This window comes from Garra rufa, chromosome 23, assembly GCF_049309525.1.
Source record: "Garra rufa chromosome 23, GarRuf1.0, whole genome shotgun sequence".
Classification (NCBI taxonomy): domain Eukaryota; kingdom Metazoa; phylum Chordata; class Actinopteri; order Cypriniformes; family Cyprinidae; genus Garra; species Garra rufa.
Genome location: NC_133383.1, coordinates 31585532 through 31613348, shown reverse-complemented (window position 1 = coordinate 31613348; position 27817 = coordinate 31585532). Strand labels below are relative to the sequence as shown.

The 27817-nt window shown below is 33.8% G+C and overlaps 1 protein-coding gene across 1 annotated transcript in view; it reads right to left on the bottom strand.

The window, feature by feature from the left end:
- Positions 1–1975: 1975 nt before the first annotated feature.
- LOC141299357 (methylglutaconyl-CoA hydratase, mitochondrial-like) overlaps positions 1976–27817 on the bottom strand; it is a 57747-nt gene continuing 31905 nt past the window's right edge. The window contains exons 7-10 of the mRNA XM_073829711.1: positions 9904–10091; positions 9771–9821; positions 4698–4745; positions 1976–2431 (exon numbers count right to left, since the gene is read on the bottom strand). Of these exons, the coding sequence (XP_073685812.1) occupies positions 2354–2431; positions 4698–4745; positions 9771–9821; positions 9904–10091 (365 nt within the window). The 3' untranslated portion in view covers positions 1976–2353. The remainder of the gene's footprint in view (positions 2432–4697; positions 4746–9770; positions 9822–9903; positions 10092–27817) is intronic.

Sequence of the window (27817 nt, the reverse complement as noted above, 5' to 3'; positions counted from 1 at the left end):
CAAAAATTAAAGCTGAAAGCAGCATTTAGCGGGGTTCGAGCATTTAAGGCCTTTTTTGGCTTTTATGCTGTGAAGGTATAGGCCAACATGAAATAAATGACATATGATATGAAGATCTAGTGTTTGAGTGAATATATGAGCATTTTTTTTATTTTAGCAATTTGAGGCCATTTAAAATAGAATTTTCATATTTTGACGCCTTTTTAACTGTTATAGCGCCACCTATGGTCTGATCTTAATGAAACTTTGTATGCTTGTTAAACGTCATCTGGTACGTTTTTACCAATTTTTGTAAAGTTTTTAAGTTTTTGTTTAGTTTTTATAGGCTTTTGGGTATAGACTGCCACACCACTTTTCTAAATGACCCTTTTATAGCCAACCAAAGAACAAAATTCCACATTTTTTTGATAATTACTGATCTAGAGAGTCCAGAGAATATTACTGCACTGGTTTGATCGAGATCGGGCAAAAAACCTAGGACTAGTTCGCAAAAGTAGGTTTTTAACATATTTGTGAATAATTAATGAACGATTTGATTGACAGCAATGATTCTTGAGGCAAAGTTTCTCGGCATGAGGAGGTCTATCAAATGATATGCATATTGTGTGGATGTGGGAAACTCCACGCGATTACAAAGCAAAAAAAACTCGTTAGCGCCAACTAGTGGCCGATTTCTTTCAAAATTCTTACAGACCTTAAGGGCCATGAGTCGAACATGCCCACCGAGTTTCGTTCCGATTGACCTCCGTTAACCTTGTCAAATAGGTGCTCAAACTTCATTGGCCAATGGCGGCCATGTTTTTTTTGGAATAAGCCAATGTTCTCATAGACACTTGTGCCCCTTTGGTCCAAGAGTCTGCATACCAATTTTCAAGTCGATTGGACTAACGGCTGTGTATTTATAGCCAATTTTTTTTCGTCTTATAGCGCCACCAAGTGGTCAAACTCCGCAATTGTTTTTGATTTGACCAAATATTGAGCTTATACACATGTGTACCAAGTTTGGTGAAGATATCTCATTCCATTCAAAAGTTATAGCCATTTAAGTAAAAGTGGCCCCGTCACTTGCGAACGTTTTGGTGGCCCTTTGCGACCGTAAGTCAAAAGTTCAACTTTTTTTTTGATAATTATTGATATTCAGTGTCCAGAGAATATTTCTGCACTGGTATGGTTCCGATCGGGCGAAAAACCTAGGACTAGTTCACAAAAGTAAGTTTCGGATTCACGTCCATTTTTCGGGGTCAACCGTGCGTCCACTTTTGTTCGGGCTGACCCAAAGATCGCAACGATGTAAAGTTTTTGAGTCTACGACAAATGGTTTGCGAGCTTAGGCCAAAAAACTGAAAAATTTTTGTTTTTTGCGCTGTAGCGCCACCTGTGGTCCGATTGGGCTGATACTTTGTCAGGTTCTCCTCGATTTTTGCTCTATCTTCTGACCAAGTTTCAAGTCTCTAGGCCTTACGGTTTGGGCTGCACATTCAGTTTTACATCAGAAAAAAAAAAAAAAAAAAAAATAATAAAAATCCTTACAATTACAATAGGGTTTCAGCACTTCGTGCTCGAACCCCTAAATATTTTTTGAGAAGCAAATGAGAATATTAGAATGACTTCTGAAGGATCATGTGACACTAAGACCGGAGTAGTGATGCTGAAAATTCAGCTTTTAAATCACAGGAACAAATTTTAAATTTTCAAATATATTCAAATACATTTAAAAATATATTCAATTAATTTTCAAATATATTCAAATACATTTTCAAATATATTCAAATACATTTTAAAATATATTCAATTAATTTAAAAATATATTCAATTAATTTAAAAATATATATTCAAATACATTTTAAAATATATTCAATTAATTTAAAAATATATATTCAAATACATTTTAAAATATATTCAAACACATTTTAAAATATATTCAAATACATTTTAAAATATATTCAAATACATTTTAAAATATAGTCATATAATTTTAAAATATTCAAATAATAAATATATTCAAATAATAAGCAGTTATTTTAAATATTTAAAATTTCAGAATTTTACAGATTTTCCTGTACTTTGGATGAAATAAACACTTCTTCATCAAAAATCCTACTATTCAAAAATTTGAAACTGACTGCTAGTGTAACAAACACAATCAAAAGGGAAAAAAATTCACAAAGAAGTTGATCCACAATAGCTTTTATCTTTCAAACTTGCTCTTCAAATATTTTAGCTCAAATCTCCATCATCCTTTACCATCATCAGGCCCCCATGGGCCCGGCAGCGCTCCAAAAATGTCAGGTATGCGACATTTCGTAAGGTGATTCAAAAGGCCGCTGCTTGTAATGGGGTTGTTAGACCGCTGTTACTCGCCCTTAAAGCGAGGAGGACGTTTCTCTTTGAACGCCTGCAAACCCTCCAGTCTGTCTTTGGTTGGGATCACCTAGGAGACAACAGAGTGCTGTATATCAGTGGAACGCTGGAGCTCTGCTTCTTAAGAGCTAAATATAGTGGCTTCCTGAGTGATCTAGGCCAGTGTTTGCTCTCTCATTATGTTAACACTGGAAACGGCTGATGCACTGATTTACATGCTTTCTCTTTACGTACTTAAATTTTTAGGCATTTCGGCAGGACACTATAAGAAACAAGAAGCAATAGGAAAGGAGAGAGGGAAACAGGATCAGGGTGGGACTCAGACTAGTAGATTTGTCAGAGCGACACTCACATCCCTCTTGAAAGGTTTATTAAGTTAGCATGAGAAAGACAACTTACTGAAATGCTATTCAAACTTATTATTATTCTTTTACTTCTGAGACTAAATTTATCAACTCTATCTCCTCCTAGAGATTTAACTCTACAAACGCAGATCTTCAGACTGATCTGACTCTAGTTGCTGTATCTTTTCTAACTGATCAGACTTAAGGTTTTCCTAAAAATGACGATTAAATCCCATAGACTTACATTGACGGAATGTTCAAATGAGCTAACACTATTCAAACTCCAACTAATCATGCTACAAATATGATGGCAACATTCTAGCATACTAGCGACTTGCTAATCATGCTAACAAGCTAGTAACATGCTAATCATGCTACAAATATGACAGCAACATACTAGCAACTTGCTAATCATGCTAACAAGCTAGTAACATGCTAATCATGCTACAAATATGATAGCAACATACTAACATACTAGCAACTTGCTAATCATGCTAACAAGCTAGTAACATGCTAATCATGCTACAAAAATGATAGCAACATACTAGCAACTTGCTAATCATGCTAACAAGCTAGTAACATGCTAATCATGCTACAAATATGATAGCAACATACTAGCGACTTGCTAATCATGTTAACAAGCTAGTAACATGCTAATCATGCTACAAATATGATAGCAACATACTAGCGACTTGCTAATCATGTTAACAAGCTGGTAACATGCTAATCATGCTACAAATGATAGCAACATGCTAGTGACTTGCTAATAATGCTAACAAGCTAGTAACATGCTAATCATGCTACAAATGTTAGAAACATGCTAGTGACTTGCTAATCATGCTAACAACTTGATAATCATGTTAGAAACATGCTAGCAAAATGCTATCAACTTGCTAATCGTGCTAAAAACAGGATAGCAACTTGCTAATTAATCATGCTAAAAACATACTAACAACATGCCAATCATGATAAAAACATGTTAGCAACTGCCCAATCATGCTAGCTACATGGTAATCATGCTAGAAGCAGACTAACATGCTAGCAATTTGTTAATCATGCTAGAAACATGCTAGCAACCTGCTAATCATGCTGACAACATGCTAGCAACTTGTTAATCATGTTAGAAACATGCTACCAACTTGCTATTCATGCTAGGAACATGTTATCAGCATGTTAACCACTTGCTAATCATGCTTACAACATGCTAGTAACTTGAGAATCATGCTAAAAACATGCTAGCAAAAAGCTATCGACTTGCTAATCATGCTAGAAACAGGATAGCAACTTGCTAATCATGCTAGAAACATGCTAGCAAAAAGCTATCGACTTGCTAATCATGCTAGAAACAGGATAGCAACTTGCTAATCATGCTAGAAACAGGATAGCAACTTGCTAATCATGCTAGAAACATGCTAGCAACTTGCTAATCATGCTAGAAACATGCTAGCAAAAAGCTATCGACTTGCTAATCATGCTAGGAACATGGTAGCAACATGTTAACCACTTGCTAATCATGTTAGAAACATGATAGAAACTTGTTATTTATGTTGCAAACATGCTAGCAACATGATAATCATGCTTGAAGCAGACAAACAACATGCTAATTACTTGCTAATCATGATAGCAACATGCTAGTAAGTTGTTAATCCTGCTAACAACATGCTAGTAACTTGCTTATGTTAGTAACATGTTGACAACATGCTATCTATCTCTGGCAGATTGTATTGGCCTTCAAAACATTCAAACTTTAACCTTCAAACTATTTCAGACTGAAAACTTTTAAAAAAAGTCTTCTCAAACTTTTAAAACTTTTTCAAACGTTCTGGTCCGGCTTTCTCAAGTCAACTTAAAGTTTGTCTCAACAAACTTTTTTATCTAGTTAATCATTGCTGTTAAATATATATTAATCAATGCTCAAAAAAAAAAAACTTAACCCAACAAAATTCTAGTTTGATTCTCAGATTAATGCAAATGTTCATTGTGTAAACATACCTGAGAATAGCACGCCTCTTCAATCGCTAATCCGGTCTTCAAATCCACCTGGAACAAATCAAGAACATCATGAACTAGTCTTGCGTCATGCAGGCTGTTTATATAAACCACAATTACTGTATTAGCCGCTGGAGAACTTAAGTCTGAAATGATGGTGAATGCATACACAACACACTTTCTTTTCTCCTCGTGACCTTGTAGGACTAAACAATCTAATAAACGTGCAAAAGCTCCTCATGGCAACACAGAAAAACCAAGGACTACTTTTGTAGCTGACCTTGGCATTTCGCAGAAACATACATATCTAAACTCTTCATCAGAAAAAACAAGCACATTTTAAGCAAATGTCCTTCAGCATTAAAAGCTCAATGGTGCTCTTTCTCTATTTAACTACCGCTCTTCTAAAAAAGGTCAGAGACAAACAAGCTATTTTGTGTCTTGGTGAAGAATCTTTAAACATAAAGAATAGTTTTTATTTTTAACCCAATCAGAATTTCTGGAAAAATTTACGTTGCTTTTTGCATGAAATTTGCTCTGAAAATTAATGTAGCACCTGCCCTAAACCTGAACCTAAATGATAATGTTCACAAATGAAATGGTAAGATAAAAATGCATTTGCTGAAGCAACAACGCAGTTTTAGATTTCATGGGCTCTTTATCTTGTTTGTGCTTCACAGGACTTGTATCAAAGCATTGCTTGACCAGGTGCGCTACCGAGCAAGTTTACTTTTTTAAATAAGCTATACATTTACGTGAAGGAAACATCAAAATGTTTTTGATTACAAATCATGTGCTGTGGCAAAATTGCTTTGAGGTCAAGTCAAGTTACCTTTATTTATATAGTGCTTTTACAACACAGGCCATAACACTGTTGACTATTCATCTTTATCTGCCCCTGTAATAATCATTTGTGTGGGAAGGAAAAAAAGCTGTTGTATTTTATGGCCAATAGTGTTTATTTTAGCGGGAAAATGCAGTGTATGCAACTGTATGTACAGTCACACTTTAGTTTGGAGACTCACTATTAACTACCAAACTCCAAATTTGCTGCTTTTAATAGTTAATAAGGTCGTTTTTAAGTTTAGGTGTGGTGTAGGATTAAAGGATCTAACAATATGGTCATGCAGAATAAGGCATTAATATGTACTTTTTAATAAGTACAGACAATATGTGACCCTGGACCACAAAACCAGTCATAAGGTTAAATTTGACAAAACTGAGATTTATGCATCATATGAAAGCTCAATAAATAAGCTTTCTATTAATGTATGATTTGACTGAGATACATCTATTTGAAATCAGAAATCTGAGGATGCAAAAAAATCAAAAAGACTGAGAAAATCACCTTTAAAGTTGTCCAAATTAGGTTCTTAACAATGCATATTACAAATCAAAAATTACATTTTGATATGTTTATAGTAGGAATTTTACAAAAAATCTTCATGGAACATGAACTTTACTTAATTTCTTAATGATTTTTGGCATAAAAGAAAAATCAAAAATTTTGACCCATACAATGTATTTTTGGCTATTGCTACAAATATACCCCAGCGACTTAAGACTGGTTTTGTGGTCCAGGGTCACATATGCTAGTAATATGCATGCTATTAAGCAACTAGTTAAAGGAGTTAACTTACAGAATAAAAAAAAAAAAACGTATAATTTACTAACCCCGTTTCTTTCTTCAGTTGCAAGGAAATTAAGGTTTTTGAGGAAAACATTCTAGGATTTTTCTCAATATAGTGGACTTTAATAGTGGGCAGTGGGTTGAAGATCCAAATTGCAGTTTTAATGCAGCTTCAAAGGGCTCTACACAATCCTAGCCGAGAAAGAAGGGTCTTATCTAGTGAAACAATCGTTTTCTTAAAACAACAAAAATGTATATACTTTTTAAACCACAAATGCTCGGTTTGCACCAGCCCATTCATAATCACTAGGGCTGCCCTTGACTAAAGTATCGACTAGTATTCATTTATTTTAAAGTATTAGTCGACTAATCGCTCGTTTATTAATAAACAATTTAAATAATAAGACTTTAATTGCCTACATAAATGCTCAAGTGCACACATAAAGCTTGCCACAGCACACCGGCAGAAGTAATGATTATAAAAACAGTGAGGAGGCTGCATTAACATTTTAACAATCTATAGATTAACTAGTGCTTTTTTTTGTTTTTGGCTTAAGAGATGAAGTTAGCAACTCTAATTTGTCATCTCCACAGTAGCGAATGCACCTGTATGCATGTTTCATACTGATCACACAATCATAGAATATTTGTTTTCCATTTGAATTTGTTTATTTGAAATATAAATATACATCTATATAGATATATTTTTCATGTCTGTAAGGCAAGTATGCAGAGTTTCGGTTAATTTTTTTAAGCACTTAAGTTTACAGAGACAGAGGCGGCAGAAATCCGTTTGCTTTCATTATTTTACAAAAACACAACGTTTTGTTGTTATTGTGTATATTCTCAAAACTATCATTTTCAATTACTTCAAAGTCACCACATCCGCCATTAAATAACAGCGACATTTATATTTTATTGTGAACAGTAATTGCTCTGCAGTAAAGTTATTCAAACCAGTAAATTTTTTGCTGATAATATTCTTTTGTTTTATGTCTGCAATAAATATGATTGACACATTATTGTTCATCAAACAGTGCCACCTCGAGGAATAAAGGTGAATTGCACATACTGAGTCATCAGATCAGAGGTTGCGTTAGACTTTAACACTGTCCGTTTTTGTGTTGCATTTAATTTAATATTCTTATTTTTAGAGCCAATATCAATTCTTAAACCCCAATCAATCTTTTGGTCTATGCTTTTTTCAGTTGATGAATGAACAGAATAAATAGTGCGCATCTAATAAATCGCAATAGGCTAAGTTCTGTGCTACTTTTGATATGAAAGTCTCAGATTTCAAATTCTGTTCATTTAATTAGAAACTCCAACCAATAAATATCGTTTTGGCGCTCTGTAATGTTGCTTGATTGATCGTTGTAGCTTACACTGGGTACTCGCCTGTCCGTAATCAAATGCTAGCAAAAGATTTATAGTAGTTTCGTTTTTGTCTTGGATCCCATGCTCTGGACTTGCCACCAACTGGAAAGGGGTGCGAATTACAGTTGAATTACAATAGATCACCCTCAGTTTAATCTGTCAAAGTAATGGAAAGCCTCCAGATTTTTCCATCAGGATTTAAAAAAAATATATAAATTTTCGGTTAACGCGACCTCTGCATCAGATATTTACATATTTTTGTGCGCAAAAAAAAATAGCACTGTTACACACCTCAGGTCTCTAGCGACCCTATACACTTTTTTTTACAAAAAAAAAAATTAATCAGAAAACAGATATATATTTATATTTTATAATTTTTTTTCTTATTACATTGTTTATAATGAATAGATAGAAACACTAAAAAAGCTGATGTCAAACATAAATAAAAAATGATGAGACATGACATCACGAACTAATGACTTTATATAAATGTAATCTTTACAGTACTACTTTATCTGTATCTGATTTAGATCGAGCAGAAATCTGTGAGAAACATAACAACCCAAAGACAAAATAACAGTAAGCAATAGCCATGTAGGCAGCACTGTGTCATATGCCATAACTGTGCACAAGGTGTACGAGTCTCAGCTCAAGGTTTAGGCGTATTTGTTCATTAATGACATTATAAGCCACTAGTTGACGTCGACTCTACTTTTATCACATAAATGTCAACTTAAGGAGAGACACTGTAGGCAAAACACAGTTTTTTCATGCACCTGTCAAGTTTGAAATTTTGGGCATAAAGTGTTTTTTCTGACTAGTGGAAAGAAAACATCAAAAATACACCGTTAATTGTATATTGTATTTTATAGCACTTTATCTATTTGTGCCAATAGATTTAAATTACAATCCATACTTTTAAAGGCCATTTTCTCAAAATGATTTTTTTCCTCCTAGACTGAGCCATAAATCTCCACTTCAGGAACACTTACACACAAACATAAATTTTTTATTCCTGTCTATATTCTGAAAATTTACAGAGGGATTTGTTCATAAATTACTTGCTTGATTTTATATTTTATTCCCCCAAAAATGGTAAAAAAAAAAAAAAAGTGTTTTCTGTCTGTTCTAGGTTTTTTCTGAACAATGGCATGACGAAATGAGATACCCAAAATGCCCTCTGTAAAAACATTTGACTCTAATATGTCAAAAAAATTCAACAAGAATTCTGAAACTGACTTGACCCAGTGTTTAGTTTTTTGTACTTGAAATGCATGCAAATTAGCCAATATTTCGTTAAATAATTTCTCATTTGCATAATAAAACCTAACATTTTAGAAAACTTGTAATATATAAAATGTTTGCAATTATCAATGTAATCAATCAACTAAGATGATAACTATTGGTTCATTTTCTTACCCTGCTCACCTGCAGTGTCTCGCCTTTAAAACATCTGAAGTCGTTCAACCCCTAGTACAGATAAATGTTTTGGATTTTTTCAAAAATGCAGGTAGACGCACATTTTCCAATGTGCCTACGTTGGCATTTTCCTCTTTTAATGACTTCAACAGAAAAGTTGAGGAGGTCTCTGCTATGTTAGGTCACTTCCTAGGGGACCTGTGGCCTAAGGGACCTGCAATGTGTTTACAGACCGGCCTCTGGGGTCAAGGTAATGTCATGAAGCAGACTCCCTCTATGGTATCTCGGATGACAGCGGCACATGACTTCACATACAAACACACTTTCACTGGAAGGCTTATACATGATGACAGATGAGAGAAGTACAGTAGGTAGTACAGCACAGTGGTTTATCTTATGTATCACCGTATGTCTGTTCTGATATGTTTGCTTATATTGAACAGCACAATATCAAAATAAACTTCCAAAATAGAGGAGATATGTGGCCTTTATCTTTTTTTGTGACGCCAATGATGGTTTGTTTATACTCTAAAATAACATTCAAGTCTCTTGGTAGCAGATGTCAACACACACAGGTATAAAATGGCATCAGCACAAGAAAATAACTCTTAATTTTTGACCAGACAAGTCTGTAAAATGTCTAATCTTACCTCTATTCCCTGGTTGATTGCTAGCTTTGCCATTCTAATTGCTATTGGCCCCTGCAAGAGAACAATCAAAGCTTCATTAGAATAATGCGCACAAAGGAACTGTTCACTGAATGAACTAGCACAGCTGTTACACCTGAGGGATGATTTCACGGGCCAGATCCAGAGCTCGCAGATAGGCCGCATCTCCGCTCTTATTCTGCTCCACGGCGTGATTCACAAGGCCGAGACTCTTGGCTTCGTCTCCGCTCAGCGCCCGCGCCGCAAATATCAACTCTTTAGCTACAGACACTCCTACAGTTCGTGGCAGACGCTGAGTTCCCCCTACAGACAAAACATGACAAATAAGATTCAAACAGCCAGGTATTTTCTTAGACATCACACTCAAAACATCTATGATTAAATGCACTACCAGTATTCGGACAGTACGATTTTAGATGTTTTCTCTTTTGCTCACCAAGCCTGCTTTTATTTGATTCAACATACAGCAAAAGCTGTAAAATTGTGAAATAGTTTTACTATATAAAATAACTGCTTTCTATGTCAATATATTATAAAATATAATTTATTCATGTGATGAAAGCTACATTTTCAGCATCATTACTCCAGTCTTCTGTGTCACATGATCCTTCAGAAATTATTCTAATATTCTCATTTGCTGCTCAAGAAACATTTTATTATGATTATCAATATTTAAAACAGTTGAGTACTATATATATGTGACCCAGGACCACAAAACCAGTCATAAGGTAAAATTTTACAAAACTGAGATGTATACATCATATGAAAGCTCAATAAATAAGCTTTCTATTGATGTATGGTTTGTTAGGATAGGACAATATTTGGTCGAGATACAACTATTGGAAAATCTGGAATCTGAGGGTGCAAAAAAATCAAAATACTGAGAAAATCACCTTTAAAGTTCTTCAAATTAAGTTCTTAACAATGCATGTTACTAATCAAAAATTACATTTTGATATATTTACAGTAGGAATTTTACAAAAATCTTCATGGAACATGATCTTTACTTAATTTCCTAATGATTTTTGGCAAAAAAGAAAAATCAATAATTTTGACCCATACTATGTATTTTTGGCTATTGCTACAAATATACCCCAGTGACTTAAGACTGGTTTTGTGGTCCAGGGTCACACACACACACACACACACACACACACACACACACACACATATACACACACACACACACACACACACACACACACACACACACACACACACACACACACACACACACACACACACACACACATACATACAGTGCCTTGCGAAAGTATTCATACTCCTTTTTTTGGCATTCATATTGCTTCTAGATGTTCCTACACTTGGAGTGGAGTTAAACTGTGGCAAATTCATTTGAATGAGTCTGATTTAGAAAGACACACACCTCTCAGAAAAGGTCTAACAGCTGAAAATGCAGATCAGAGCAAAAACCAAGTCCTGAGGTCAAGATAACTGCCTGTAGAGCTCAGTGACAGACTTGCGTTAAGGCAATGATCTAGAGAAGAGTTCAGAAAAAAATCTGCTGCACTGAAGGTTGACAGAAGCATTATCCATAATGGAAGACGACTGGAACAACTAGGACTCTAGAAAATGTCTGCCAGCCTCCATCCAAGCTGACAGAGATGGAGAGGTGAAAAGGTGAGGCAAAGAATGGCAGATAATTGCCAAATGCAGATGTGCAAAGCTTGTCACATCAGACCCAAAAAGACTTGAGGCTGTAAAGGTGCTTCAACTATGTACTGAGTTAAGGGTATGAATACTTATGCAATGTACTTATTTCAGTGTTTTATTTTTAATACATTTGTAAAATTTGCAAATCTGGTTTTTGCTTTGTCATTATTATGGTGTATGGAGTGTAAATTGATGTGGGGAAAAAATTATTTAAAGCAGTTTAACATACGATGTTACGATGTCCACGTCAAAAGAAATTTACAAAAGTTATTTTATGTCCCATAGAAAGCACATTAAATGTAAGTATAGTGTCTATTTTAAATGTTTCAAATAAGTTTTTGAAAAATTAAAAAATGTCAAAATTTAGTTGAAATAATACATTGTCATTCAGTTTAACACATTATTTATGTAAAAATTCAAACATGCTCATTCTGACTTGTACATATTAAAATTTCTAAAAGAATTAGGGAGCATATGCATTTTTATTGTGTTTAAATGAGTAAAAAATTCTTACTGACAAACTGGCAAAGCCTAGGATAGTAGCAGATTTTAAAAATGTGGAATTAAAACTAATTAGTATTTGGGGTGAAAGTAATTTGTCTATTAATATGTCAGAAATTGATTTTTGTTGTAAATATGCCTGACAAGATTGTTACACTGAGTGACATTTTAGTGGGTGTCTTCTGTAAATTAGGGTAAAATGTATGATATTTATTTTTTGCTCAGAAAAAAAAAAAACAAAAAACAAAAAACTGCAATTAAAATAAACAGAAAACTTTTAAATATTTCTTGGGAAAAACAACACCACTTTAAAGCAGTATTACACTTATTGTTTTTATGCTTAAACAATTTTCCGTCTTTGACCCATATATATATATTAATTTAAATTAAATTAATAAATTAATACTTTTTCGTTTAAAATAAAGATCAAAAGTTTTTACATTTTTAATATTTAAATCAATAAAATAAAAGTTTTATTAAATTCCATAAAGGTTTAGATCAAAAGTAATGATAAAGACATTTATTTTGTATTTTGTTACAAAAAATTATTCAAAGAAACCTGAAAAAAAAATGACTTGGCTGTTTTCAACAATAATAATAAATGTTTTTTTGAGCAGCAAATCAGAATATTCGAATGATTTCTGAAGGATCATGTAACTGGAATAATAATGCTAAAAATTCAGCTTTGAAATCACAGGAATAATTTACATTTTAAAATATATTCAAATAGAAATCAGTTATTTTAAATAGTAAAAATATTTCAAAATTGTACTGTTTTTGCTGTACTTTGAGTCAAATAAATGCACGTTTGGTGAGCAGAAGAGACTTTAGAAAAACATTACAAAATCTTATTGTTCAAAAATTTATGACTAGTAGTGTATAAACATCACATGTTAAAAGTTTGGGTTTGTAAGATTGTTAAATGTTTTTATTTAATAAATGTAAATTAAAAACAGTAATATTGTGAAATTATTAACAGTTTTAAGTTTCAATATATAGTAGTCCACATTTGAAGTGGATCAAAAACGTTCATCAAAGACAAGAATGGGTATTATTTTGCTTTTAGGACAACTTTGATGAAAGATTTTGATCTATTTCAAATGCTGACTATTGCATTTTAAAACATACTATATTTCTGCAATCAAAGCTGAATTTTCAGCATCATTTCTCCAGTCTTCAGTGTCACATGATCCTTCAGAAATCACTCAAATATGCTGATTTGAAACATTTCTTAATACCAGTGTTGAAAACAGTTGTGCTGTTTTAATATTTTTATGGAAAATGTGATCAAATATTTCATAGAAATCATTTATTAAACAGACGCTGTATACTTTGATAGTACTTTCTCTCTCCAAACTGTCTTCCAAAAACTAGTTTTCTGACTGAAAAAACTATAGTATCACATTATTTTTTTCCCTCTTTGTTGTGTCTAGGGCTTTCTAAGGATGCTTTTTTTATTATTTTATTTTAAAAGTGTTACAAAACTCTTCATTTGAGCACAGGTCAGTTCTGACTACAATTAGAAAAACTTGCAAAAAGTGTGTTGGAAGTGAGAATAAAGGTCACATGAGGTCTGATTCAGACACTTGTATTTCTGAGATGATTAATGTGCAATGCATGTTTTAATTCACCACTCACTTCATGAATAAACTTATAATAGTTGGCACTTCCTTACTGCTTATAATAGTTGGCAGTTGTTAAATTTAGAGTGGATTAAGAGATCTAAAATATGGTTATGTCAAATAAGGCATTAATATGCGCTTTACAAGCTAATATGCATGTTAGTTATGAGTGAGAACTGGTCCAAAAATAAAGTGTGACCCACGATTGCAACAAATTTATGTGTATTTGTAACATGTAGTCTATCTTTGTTCTTATTTGTTTTTTAAAAACAAAGAAAAAATATTGACAAAGATTTTTTCCTTTGCCTACTTTGGCCTAAATAAATCTTTTTACTTTATATTTTGCTAATAGGCTGTACTGCTCAGACAACTTGCAAAATAGTGAAACCAACATGACAAAGAATCGTGATAAAAACATGACTCATGATATTTCTGAAAAATGATATTTTGCCAGTCAAGTTCGGTTTAACTTGAAGAAATTGTGACAGAAATATAATAATATTACTACTACTACTAATATTCTGAAAAATGTAAATACCCAACACAGTATTTCTGAAAAAATAAAATAAAAATAAATTATTTAATTAGACATGCTTTTAATTATTAAAACCATTAAAATGGAATCCAAAAAATTAAGGCGAGACACTGCAGGTGAACTTAGCCAGTTGATTGGTTACATTGATAATTGCAAACATTTTTTGTATTACAATTTTTCTAAAATGTTAAGTTTAACTTTGCAAATGATGCATTATTTAATGAAATATGTGCTAATTAGCACAAAAATCTAAACACTGGATGAAGTCAGTTTTGAAATTCAAATTTTTTTGGACATATTAGAGTCATATTGAAGTTTTCACAGAGGGGATTTTGGGTATCTCATTTCGTCACGCCATAATTCAGAAAAAACTTAGAACAGCCAGGAAACACTATATTTTTACCATTTTTGGGGAACAAAATGTTGTATAAAATCAAGCAAATTACATATGAACAAATCCCTCTGTAAAAACTTTCAAGATATAGGCAGGAATAAAAATGTAAACTTTGGTGTGTGTAAGAGCTACTGAAGTGGAGATTTATGGCTCAGTGTAGGAGAAAAACTCATTTTGAGCAAACGGCCTCTAAAAATATGCATTGTAATTAAAATCTATTGACACAAATAGATAAAGTGCTATAAAAGAAACACTTAACAGTGTTTTTTGGATGTTTTCTTTCCACTAGTCTGAAAAAAGTACTTTATGAAACAGCAAAAAGCCCAAAATCTCAAACTTGACAGATGCATGAAAAAAGTTTTTGCCTGCAGTGTCTCTCTTTAATGGAAAACACAGAATTTGGTAAAAATAAAAACTTATTTCATAGGGCCTTAAAAATGTAATTTTTGATAAACCTTTAACAAATTGCTGTTCAATTGTGTAAGTTTCATGATGAGTCTGAAACAGAAAAAACTGAATACAAAAAATAAAATAAAACTGATTTTATAGGGCCCTAAGTCTGTTATAACCAGAGATACACAAGTGGTGTGCATGCATGAACAAAATAATAATAATAACAATAATTAAATGTGCTGGGTAAATACGTTTTGCTTTTTAGATGCCATTAATTTGTGCCTTTTAAGCACTAATAAGCTAACATGTATGCTAGTTATGTGTAAGAACTGGTCCAAAAATAAAGTGTGACCCACAATTGCAACGAAAGACTGAATTTCAACAGTGCACCTCTTCATACAACTAGAAACTCTCATGCGATCAATGCCTATTGCACTCATTTCAAAGGTGTTGGTCATGCACTAAAAGAGTCACGTTGGAGGACAAACACACATGACCTGTTTCAGCATGATATTGACTCACAGAGGAGGCTGAGTGTTAGAAAACACCTGTCTCAGAAAACCGGAAAAAAACAAAACAAAGCTTATTGTTTTATGATGAGTCTTTCGATTGGGTCAATAAATCATTGGCACAACTTCTTGGTTGCACCCAAGTTCCTAGGAGTTTCTGAAATAAATATTTATTTCAGATTAAGCTCAACACGTGCAACTCTAAGGCCAATTGTTTACACTGTCAGTTAAATGTGACCCAATTCCGATTTTTTTGCTCATATGTGACACAGATCGGATCTGTTCTATGCCAGTGTAAACGGGTAAAAAACGCATGCACTTGGATATTTTAAGATCAGTTTCAGGCCTCATTCAAATGTAGAAATAAATCAGATATTAATCGGATGTGCAGATGCGACTGTCATGTAAACATTGCGTTCTGTACGTCATTAAAATTGTTACAATTTTGTACTTCTCCGCAGTTTAATGATGTCTTATTTTTACCTGCTGGCAAAATTAGTGTAAATGCGCACAGGATATTTTGAGCTACAGGCAAAATGGTAAAATTTTTTAAAAAATGTCAGCTGAGGTTTTCACAAAAATGAGTTTATTAAGCCCCTGTCTAGCGATCCCAAATTAGACATCTAAAACTTCTTCATTTGTACATTTACTGAGAGAATTACCTTTTCTCTGCTCGCTTCTCACGCTGACTCTCATCCAAAGTGTGTGCACAATGCGCTTCCAACGACGCACAAACCCAATAAATACACATATACACAGAATTACAGTATTTCAGTTTTCACACAAACTTAATCTGTTCTGTTGGGGGGAAACATCTGATGTGTAACATTATATTTGATTGGTGCATTACAGGATATCTCTGCACTTTATTAAACTGCTTTTGTAGTTTTACTAATCAATTTATTTCTAATAAACACATTTGAGTATTTGTGTTTTCGCACATGAATGATTTTGTTTAAATGTAAATGATAAAGGTAATGCATTTTTTTCTTTCTAGGCTATTTGTTATACTGTTTTTCACATCTGTTCTTGTTTATAATAGCAAAGATAAAATAAAAACAAGCTGTATTGTGATTATTAATATAGCAGTTATTAATAAGAAAAGAACTGGAGGATAACTTTAATCTCTCAAAATCAACTTTGCTGACTCTATCGACTTCAAACGGGTGTAGCGTAGTCCAACAAATCATGCATCACTTTTTTAAAATTTGTTAATTGTGACTGGTTTGATCAGCACTGATCACATATTATTCTCAGGAGGAAGCACGTGTACAGGAGGTAAACGACAACAACGCATGCGCGATGTTTAAGATGGTATGGCAGGTGTAAACGCATGAATCGGATATGGGTCACAACTGAAAGAACCTGTAAACAGACAGCCAATGAAAAAAAAAAACAGATATAGGCAACAAATCAGAATTGGGCATCAAGACCTGCAGTGTAAACAAGGCCTTAAAGTCACAGTCAACATGTACAGAAATGTCTGTATTTATGGCCACTCCAATGCAATTCAACAGAGACCAGAAAGGAGTCCTAATTATTTTATATTAAATTCAACACAGGAGAATAAAGAGACAAATGAAGGCGTGTGTCGATGTTTGACAATCTGAACCTGTTGAACCCATAAGTATGACAGGCTTTAATGTTTTTAAACAATAGCCACAAACTTACCTATTTAGCACCTGGAAATGAACTGATATCTAGGAAGTATGTTAAAAACATTTGACTGGTTTAGCTACTCAAGGCATGACAAGTATTAGGAAGGACATTTTTATGTGCTAAAGTTGTAGTCAAAGACAAACTGTGCATGTTGAAAACACTTGCGTTTAAAGAACAGTTGATGCAAAACTAAAGATTCTGTCAGTATTTGCTGTAAATACTCTTTTTTTACCCCATAGAAATTAGACGCTTGAATATTTTCACTGATCTCTTCCATAAAGCACAGTTCACGATAAGCAGGGTTGTCAAGTTCTAGATAGAACACAAATAAATCAGCATCAACGTTAGATCATATTTAAAAGCAGATCAAATTAAATCTGGCACATAATAGCAATGTTTAATGTGTGTCTTTTGATAATGTACAGCCTGTTCTTCACACACATAAAGATAATCACGTCTGCATTCCAATTAAAAAATGCCACCGGCTCAAAACTGGTTTCCTTATGTGCCATAACTAAATACAGTTGCGCAAGTCAGAGAGTAAGAGATACAGTATGTAGCCTGAAATGGAAAAGGTTTCTGTGAAAGGGAAGATTATCAGTGAATGATTCACTTTTTAGTCTGGCCCTCACATTATCATCTGGCTACAAATGTAAAGTCAAATGGACTGACTTTGTGGTTCTTTCTACACTGTAAAAAGTTTGCACCAGATTCAACTTAAAAACCTAAGTTCAGCAGCTGCCTTAAAAATTTAAGTTACATCGACTTATAACTACAAGTCATTTTAACTTATTACAATAAAAATGAGTTGATTTAACTTGTGAGTTGAAATGAATTAAGTTGATTTAACTTAAAATTTTAAGGCAGCTGCTAAACTTTTTTTTTTTAAGTTTTTAAGTTGAAACTGGTGAAAAATGTTAGTGTTGTTTATTTGCGTTTTCTTGGACATGGATTGTTGTTGTATGGAAAATAGCTGTTTGAAGATTGAATATTAAAGAAAGCGCCACAACATAAAGGTTTGGATAAACACAAGGGCGACTAAACTTAAATTTTTAGGAATTTCTTTAATCACTCTGTAGGGTTCTATGATTTCCGCAATGCGGAAAATGCGGAAGAAATAGTGTAATCCAGTCATAAAAATTGAATTTTCTGTATAGTGCAGGAAGAATAAATCAAAAGTAGGTCAGTACACTTAAAGGTGCCATAGAATGGAAAACTGTTTTTGCCTTGGCATAGTTGAATAATAACAGTTGTGCACATGAACATGACATACCGTGAGTCTCAAACACCATTGTTTCCTTATATAAATCTGGTGTTTGCAAAAGACCACTGAAAAAGAGGCCAATTCCAACATAACATATTACGTAATAGTCATGATCATTAATAGTCACGCCCCCAACATTTGCATCGCCCAATCATCAGATGTTCTGCAGATAGGCTATCGTGAAAAAACAAAGCGAGGACAATAGCGAAAATGGCAGATCACGGGAATAAATGTTATGTTGCAGGTTGTGCAGGGGATGTTAAGTGCGGAGATGGGTTGGTGTTTGTACTCAGAAAGTCACGGAAAACAAATAACGCATTCTAATAAAATAAGGCGAGCCACTAAAGGGACATGGTTAGCTTCTTTTTAGCGATAGTCTGTTACATAGCAGTACATAAGATTTTACTTACCACATTAACAGAGTAAGGAGAGATGACTGCACAGACGATGGTGAATGATTTACAGATCCTGAGCGTCATTAACAAGCATCTAAACTTGTCAAATGTGTGGTAAGTACTGCCACTGCAGTACACAGAGCATGTGTGATCGCAAATCAAAAGTGAAAGTAAAATGATTGTGCATTCAGAACAGCAGTTTGAATTACCCGCATATTAATAGTGGCTAGGGCTCCGTGATTAAATATATATAATGAGTAGGGTTGTGTATCGAGAACCGGTTCCATTTTAGAACCGGTTCCAAATTTCCATTAACCGTGTATTCTATAAGACACGCGCATTTCGATTCTGCTTAACGATTCCCGCGTTCGCATTTTAATGTGATTTTCAAACGATTTAAGTGGAGGAAAGAAGAGAACTTGCACATTGTTTGCGAGCAGTGCACACATCTGAAACGCGAGCACGGAGAACAGCGGTCCCGATGCGGGTTCCCGACCTGTGTCCGTTCTCGAAACAGTTCCGTGCATTTCCACAGCAGAAAAGGTTGTTCCGGCCCTGAACTGACTTCTCTTTCACATTTATTGACCTGTATGAACGAAATACGTCAGCATATCCTCATAAACACAGCGTTTTTTGTCTTGAGTGAACGTAAACAGATAAGACAGAAAACGCATGTGTAACAGTATTCTTAGGTCTGTGTTCGGTGTTAAAGAGACAGCCGCCTGTCATAAATGTTAATCAAAGAACAAAAGAAAATCATTAACTGACTGAATATCTTTTATAAATTTAATGAGGACTAATCAATATTTTATTTATGAAAAGAACACTATGCAGTGTTTTTAAACTTTTGATTTAAATTTCTGTACCTGACATTTGTTCAGTTTTATTTATTTATGCTATTTATTATAACTTGTCTTTAACAATTTAATGTTTGAAATTTATATTAGACTAGTTGTTTGTTTTCTGTGGTATTTTTTGGTAAAACCATAGGCAAAAGACAGAATAAAAATGTTTGACTAAAAACTTTTTAATGGATTTTTTTTTATCATATTGGAATCAGAATGAGGAATCGATAAAAATCGGAATCGATAAGCAGAATCGGAACCGGAATCAGAATCGATAAAATTCAAACGATACCCAACCCTAATAATGAGCCACTCTGTGAAACAGCCAATTAGAACAAAGCTCATCATTATTATTCATGAACCTTCCAAATAAGGTAATAACAGACCATTTGTTTTTAGGCACAAATCCTAGGGTTGTAAATGAACTTGTAAAACGGTTTCTATTTTTGCCCTTTCCTATGCCATATACCTTCGGTGTAGATATTGAAGAACAATATGGCACCAAATGCATTCTATAGCATCTTTAAATCAAACTGTGAATAATTATTAGACTGCAAAAATACTATTTAAATATGACTTCTGCATGTTTTGCATGTCTCTGTGTAAATTAATGGCGCAGATCATATACATATAACATATACATATAACATATACATATAACATATAATACATATAATCATATACAAACGGAAACTTCAACGTCTTCACTAGGGGTGTGCGATATGACGATTTTTGATCATGAACGATAAAAATGTCTCCGTAATCTGCTTTTGAAAAAACTTCATAGTATCATGCTACAGCATGCCTCCTTCTCAATATACTGTACAACACAACATATATTCACTCACAGGATACTGCACTTATTCACAATCACAAAAGTACATTATTTCTATGTGCTTTAAAGCCTTGCCGGTTAAATAATGTTATTTCGTTTGCGCACTGTTCTGGCATGCGCTTTATGAGCATGTACACCTAAAAGCCTGTCAAACAGCGCCAGATTACTGGACTATGCTATCTTTCGCATCTGATTCACTAATACTGTCAAAAACACACAAGGATTGCATATAAACACAGTTGGTTATGTCTAAGCCTGTATATTAGATGCGTGCAGCTCTTAAAGTGACTGAACTAAACATGCTGCCGATTGTCATTAAAGGGACTCACTCACTCATACATGTTGTCCCAAACCTCTATTATTCTCGTGCTGAACGCAAAAGAAGATATGTTGAAGAATGTGGATAACAGTAGCTGGTCCCCACTGACTTTGATACTGGGGAAAAATAAATACTGTGGAAGTAAACAGCAACTGTTCGGTTACCCCCAAATATTCAAAATAAGTTTTATGTTCAAAAAAAAAAAAAAAAACATTCAAGTTAATAAACCTACCTGAAAGATAAAGCAAATAACAAAGATAAAACAATGACAAAGATTTTTATCTTTGCCCACTTTGGCCTAAATATCTGCCATTGTTTTTATGTTATATTTTGTTACCTTTTAGGGCTTTGGTTTTTCAAAATAGGGAAAATAGTTCGGCTGTACTGCTCAGACAACTTGCAAAATAGTAAAACCAACATGACAAAGAATCGTGATTTTTCTGAAAAAAATCGTGATATGATATTTTGCCATATCGCCCACCCCTAGTTAAGTTCGGTTTAACTTGAAGAAATTGTGACAGAAATATATTACTTAATATAATAATATTACTACTACTACTAATATTCTGAAAAATGTAAATACCCAACACAGTATTTCTGAAAAAATAAAATATTAATAAATTATTTAATTAGACATGCTTTTAATTAAATTTATTAAAAATGAATGAAAACAAAAATTTAATCCAGAAAATTAAATGGAAAACACAGAATTTGGTAAAAATGAGAAAAAAATAAAAGGTATTTCATAGGGCCTTAAAAATGTAATTTTTGATAAACTTTTAAATTGCTTTTTAATTGTTAATTGCTTTTTAATTGTGCAAGTTTCATGATGAGTCTAGAACAGAAAAAACTGAATACAAAAAAATAAAAAACGGATTTCATAGGGCCCTAAGTCTGTTATAACCAGGGATACACAAGTGGTGTGCATGCACAAACAAACAAACAAACAAACAAAAATATCAATAAAATGTGCTGGTTAAATAAGTTTAGACTGCTTATTTGTGTACCGACAGCTGACAGCTGTTAATGCACCATTTAAAATCACAATTTAAGATTGACAAACTGTAATAATGCATTAGATTTCCATCTAAACTGAAAGCATGCTGGTTTTAGAGCAAAATGCAAAACTACATTTGATTCGCTGAAACGCTTCACTTAGCGGAGCTAAAACCAGCAGTGCATATACTTACTGACTGGCAACCACCAAAACAGGGCTGTACGTTAACTTTTTTTTTTGCACACAGCACTGGTGCTAAAAAGATTGAAAGTTGTATAGCACAGGCCAAACAGTTGTAGCACAAGTTAGGGGTGGACGATATGGCAAAAGTATCATATCACTTTTTTTTTTCAGGAATATCACAATTCATGATTTTATTATGATTCTTTGTCAGGGTGGCTTTAGTATTTACTACTAATTCCCCTATTGTAAAAAAAAAAACACCTTTTAAGATAAAAAGAATGGCAGACATTTAACCCAAAGTGGGTGAATTATTATATATTTATTATTAGAAAATAAGAACAAAGATATACATTACAAATACACATACAAATAAAACAAACAGTGCTTTATTTTTCAGGTACAGTATTCAGCAGTAGCCAAACATTCAAGAACTTGAATGAACAAATATTAAAATAAAAAACTATACAGTGCCTTGCAAAAGTATTCATACCCCTTCATTTTTTTTCACATTTTGTTTTGTTGCAGCATTATGTTAAACTGCTTTAAATTACTTTTTTCCCCCCACATCAATCTACATCTCATACACTATAATAACAAAGCACAAAACAGGTTTGTAACAACTTTGCAAATTTATTAGAAATAAAAAACTGAAAAGATCCCGTTGCATATTCATACCCTTTTCTGGGACACTCGAAATTTAGCTCAGGAGCATTCATATTGCTTCTAGATGTTCCTACACTTGGAGTGGAGTTAAACTGTGGCAAATTCATTTGAATGAGTCTGATTTAGAAAGGCACACACCTCTCAGAAAAGGTCTAACAGCTGAAAATGCATATCAGAGCAAAAACCAAGTCCTGAGGTCAAGATAACTGCCTGTAGAGCTCAGTGACAGACTTGTGTTAAGGCAATGATCTAGGGAAGAGTTCAGAAAAAAATCTGCTGCATTGAAGGTTGACAGAAGCATTCTCCATAATGGAAGACGACTGGAACAACTAGGACTCCCCATCCAAGCTGACAGATCTTGAGAGGTGTAAAGGTGAGGTAAAGAATGGCAGATAATTACCAAATGCAGATGTGCAAAGCTTGTCACATCAGACCCAAAAAGACTTGAGGCTGTAAAGGTGCTTCAACTATGTACCGAGTTAAGGGTATGAATACTTATGCAATGTACTTATTTCAGTGTTTTATTTTGAATAAATTTGTAAAATTTGCAAATCTGGTTTTTGCTTTGTGATTATTATGGTGTATGGAGTGTAAATTGATGTGGGGAAAAACTAATTTTAAGCAGTTTAACATAATGCTGCAACAAAATGTGAAAAAATTAAAAGGGTATGAATACTTCTGCAAGGCACTGTATGTTGCGCTGTACAGTATGTTGCGGTGAATGCACTAGAACTGCAACTGATAGAATATGTGTGCTGTAGCACAATACTACAATATTTCTTCAAAAGAAGATTGTGGAAACATTTAAATTGTTCACAATCAAAAATTGTCACATTGAACACCCCTAATAAGTATAATCACACAAAGAAGCACAACAAAATCACTTCACACTACTAAGTACAGCAAAATAAAAGCATGCTGAATTTAGGTTTGAAAAAAAAAATACAATTCATATAAAGAAAATTCTAATTCAAATATCAGCACTGTATTTACAAGTGCACTATAACGTAACTGTATTTTTATTTAATACTCACTTTTAAATTTTAAAATGTAATAGTATTACAAACATTTAAGTAGCACACATATATTTGTAGCGACAGCCAAAAATACATTGTATGGGTCAAAATAAATGTTTCTTTTATGCCCAAAAATTATTAGGATATTAAGTAAAGATTATGTTCCATGACGACATTACTGCAAATATATCAAAGCTTAATTAGCAATATGAGTAACATATGATTAGTAACATGCATTGCTAAGAACTTTAAAATAGATTTTCTCAATATTTTGATTTTTTACACCCTTAGATTCCAGATTTTCAAATAGTTGTATCTCAGCCAAATATTGTCCTATCCTAACAAACCATACATTAAAAGCTTATTTATTCAGCTTTTAGAAGATGTATACATTAAAAAAAAGACCTTTATGACTGGTTTTGTGGTCCAGGTTCACAAACATTTATAATTTTGTTTATTTTATTTAAAAACTTGGTCACACTATCTGCAGTGTGAGCACCAAACCAAATCTCCAGGTGCTCTTATAAGAACCAGACCTTGATTCATTTGTAGGTTGATTTTCTAAAGAGTGTAAACACTTTCAAATCGATTTGGTGCCACTATTGAAATCATGGCAACTTTAACACAAAAAACACATTGTGAAGCCATTTATATCCATCTCCATTTAAAATCATTCAATCATTAGTCTTTTCTTTGGTAATTTGCTGTTTTGGCACATTACCGCAACTTCTGGGTTGACATGAATTCACATAATCAGGCCATCTTTTGACTCGGTTGCACAACTCTTACTCAAGCTCTTGGGTGAAATATGTTTACACATGAAAGCGCAGGGACGTGTTGCATAAGTGCTCGCTAATAAAGCAGTTCCCAGCCCTCCACGGGCAACTGCCACCTCTCTCTGGCAAAAAAAGACACATGCATAAATCATAATGTTTATAAATCTAGGGCACAGCCGCACCGCCTGACTGACTTTCCAGTTTGACTATATTTCTGCCCAAGCGCTCCTGGACAGTGGCGCAAATATTCCACAGCTTTTGTAAGAGAGCGTGACTTTTATACTGTAAATACAGACAACCACAATATATAAATACAACTATGAGCAATGATCAGACAGATCTAATCTTACTACAATCCTCTTGTTTATTAGCCAATTCACAAAAAACTAAACAGGTGTGGAAAAACATGAGGGTGATTAAAAGACAGATTTTTTTTTATTCATTCATTTAGCAATTGCATTTGGTGCCACTACTGAAATAATGGTGGCTTTATCACTTTTCAATGCTTACCTGCATTTATAATCTTTGTACCATGACTTTTTTATTTTTCTTTAGAAATTGTCTTGTCATTGTTATTTTTGGCAAGGACAGGTTTCCTTCACATGAATTTCAATCAAACTCTATTGCTTAACTCTGTCTTACTGTAAACAACGTAATATGTAAATGATAAAACAGATCTAATTTTATTGCACTCCTCTCATTTCGTTAGCCATTACTGTTTTTAACAAACAAAGGTAAATCTGTGGCTGAAAAAAATATATCCTAGATGTTTGACAGTGTTGGGGAAAGTTACTTTTAAAAGTAATGCATTACAATATTGAGTTACTCCCTAAAAAATAACTAAATACCTTACTTAGTTGCTTTTTATGGAAAGTAATGAGTTACGTTACTTTTATGTTACTTTTTAAATCTGGGCAGGGCTTGTTTGTTTGTTTTTAATATAAAAAGTTTCAGGCCCCACCATAGCACAGAAACTGCACTTGTAAAAATCACAAACGACTTGCTACTTGCGTCAGATCAAGGCTGCGTCTCATTGCTAGTTTTACTTGATCTTAGTGCTGCGTTCGACACTATAGATCATGACATACTCATAGATCGATTACAAAACTATACAGGTATTCAAGGGCAGGCTTTAAGATGGTTCAGATCATACCTGTCCGATCGCTACCACTTTGTTTATTTAAACGGGGAGTCATCGCAGTTATCACCAGTAAAGTATGGGGTGCCACAAGGATCTGTCCTAGGTCCTCTGCTATTTTCAATTTACATGTTACCCCTCGGTAATATTATTAGGAAATATGGGATTAGTTTCCATTGTTATGCTGATGATACTCAACTATACATTTCAACAAGACCAGATGAAACTTCTAACTTAGCAAAGTTAACAGAATGTGTTAAAAATGTGAAAGACTGGATGACCAATAATTTTCTACTGTTAAAAACAGTACACAGAATCTCTTAAACTGCAACTTGCAACTAGACGGATGTACTGTTATTTCCTCTACAGTCAAAAATCTGGGTGTTATATTAGACAGCAACCTGTCTTTTGAAAATCATATTTCCTATGTTACAAAAACAGCATTCTTTCATCTTAGAAACATTGCTAAGCTACGGAACATGTTACCTGTTTCTGATGCAGAAAAGTTAGTTCATGCATTCATGATGTCTAGACTGGACTATTGTAATGCACTACTAGGTGGTTGTCCTGCTTCTTCAATAAATAAGCTACAGGTAGTCCAAAATGCAGCTGCTAGAGTCCTTACCAGATCAAGAAAATATGATCATATTACCCCAATTTTACAGTCTCTGCACTGGCTACCTATTAGGTTCCGTATCACTTACAAAATATTACTTCTTACCTATAAGGCTCTTAATGGTTTAGCTCCTGCATACCTAACTAGTCTCCTACTACGCTACAGTCCCTCACGCTCCCTAAGGTCGCAAAACTCTGGACTTTTAGTAGTACCTAGGATAGCAAAGTCCACTAAAGGAGGGAGAGCCTTTTCACATTTGGCTCCCAAACTCTGGAATAGCCTTCCTGATAACATTCGGGGTTCAGACACACTCTCTATGTTTAAATCTAGATTAAAGACTCATCTCTTTAGCCAAGCATTCACATAATGTATCTCATAACGTTGTACTTCAGTTACATCTGATCAAATGCACATTAATATTCTTCAGCTTGGGCTAAACACATCATTTTTGTTTGGTTGGAAGTTGGAACAGCAGCTACGCTAATTATTTCTCTATTTGTTTCTCTGTCTCTGCCACAGGATTTCCATCCCGTGGTAACTAGGATTTACACAAGATTCAGCCCGGATTCAGAAGAAGAGATGATGCCAACCCCTCAGAGGACCGCAGATGATTGAAACAAGCCAGCCTTGAAACAACATACAGCACTACATAATTTTCCTACAAGTTGATTTCAGCACATAACCATTGCAATTAGTGTTCATCATCTGTTTGATTACACAGTTACTGATTTTAACATTTATATCATATGTACATCGACTTAACATACAGTATTCACCACTAATAAGCTACTAAATATATTGTAGTAGCCTAAACTTTTGTACAGCTGCTTTGCAACGATTTGTATTGTGAAAAGCGCTATACAATAAATAAATAAATAAATAAATAAAAAGTTCTATTTTTGTCAAATGTAAAAGCCTTTTCACACCAAAAGCCTCAGGCTTAGAGAAAAGTAAATTCCTGTCTGTACAGTAGACCACAGAAAAAAAAACGTCAACTCTTCAGCAATAAAAAAGAAAACAAATGTTAGATTACCTTAATTTTTGCTTATTAGTATGGATGAATTGGATCACCGAAGGCTGACAGTAAAGACATCGGTTAATAAAATGAGATTAAATACATAAAGGATATTTGTATTATTTAACATGTTTAATTATTGCATATTTAGTGAGTGAGATGAATTAATGCATGTTCACATTTATGTGATGTTTGAGAACAGTAGGAGATCAAATACACATGTAAGGATGGATTTTTTGAGATTAAACTCAATGGCTTGAGTAGTATTAAGGAACAAACTGTGTTATGCTGCACAGATTTCGCAAGAAATTCAGGGAAATCCTTGCATCACATCAGTCCTGGCTAGTGAGAAAGCGGTCTTTGACTTTATGCAGCGCATTTACAACAACACCACCTAAAAAAAAAAAAAAAAAAAAAAAGATTACCAGAAACGGTGTCAACATGCTGAAGAAAGACTGAGGCCAAAGAGTGTGACAGAGGTTAGCTCAGGGTTGTTTTGAAATCGGCAGCAGAGGCTGGTAAGTCTTACACATTGCATTCCAAGAAACCGGAGAGGCCGTCAAGAAAAAGCGTCACAGTCAAACATGTGCTGGAGTTCCTGGAAGGGCTACACAATCCCTGCAGCCTTTAATCTAATCTTGTCTAATTTGACGGGGCGTACAGACTGGAAATGCATCGAC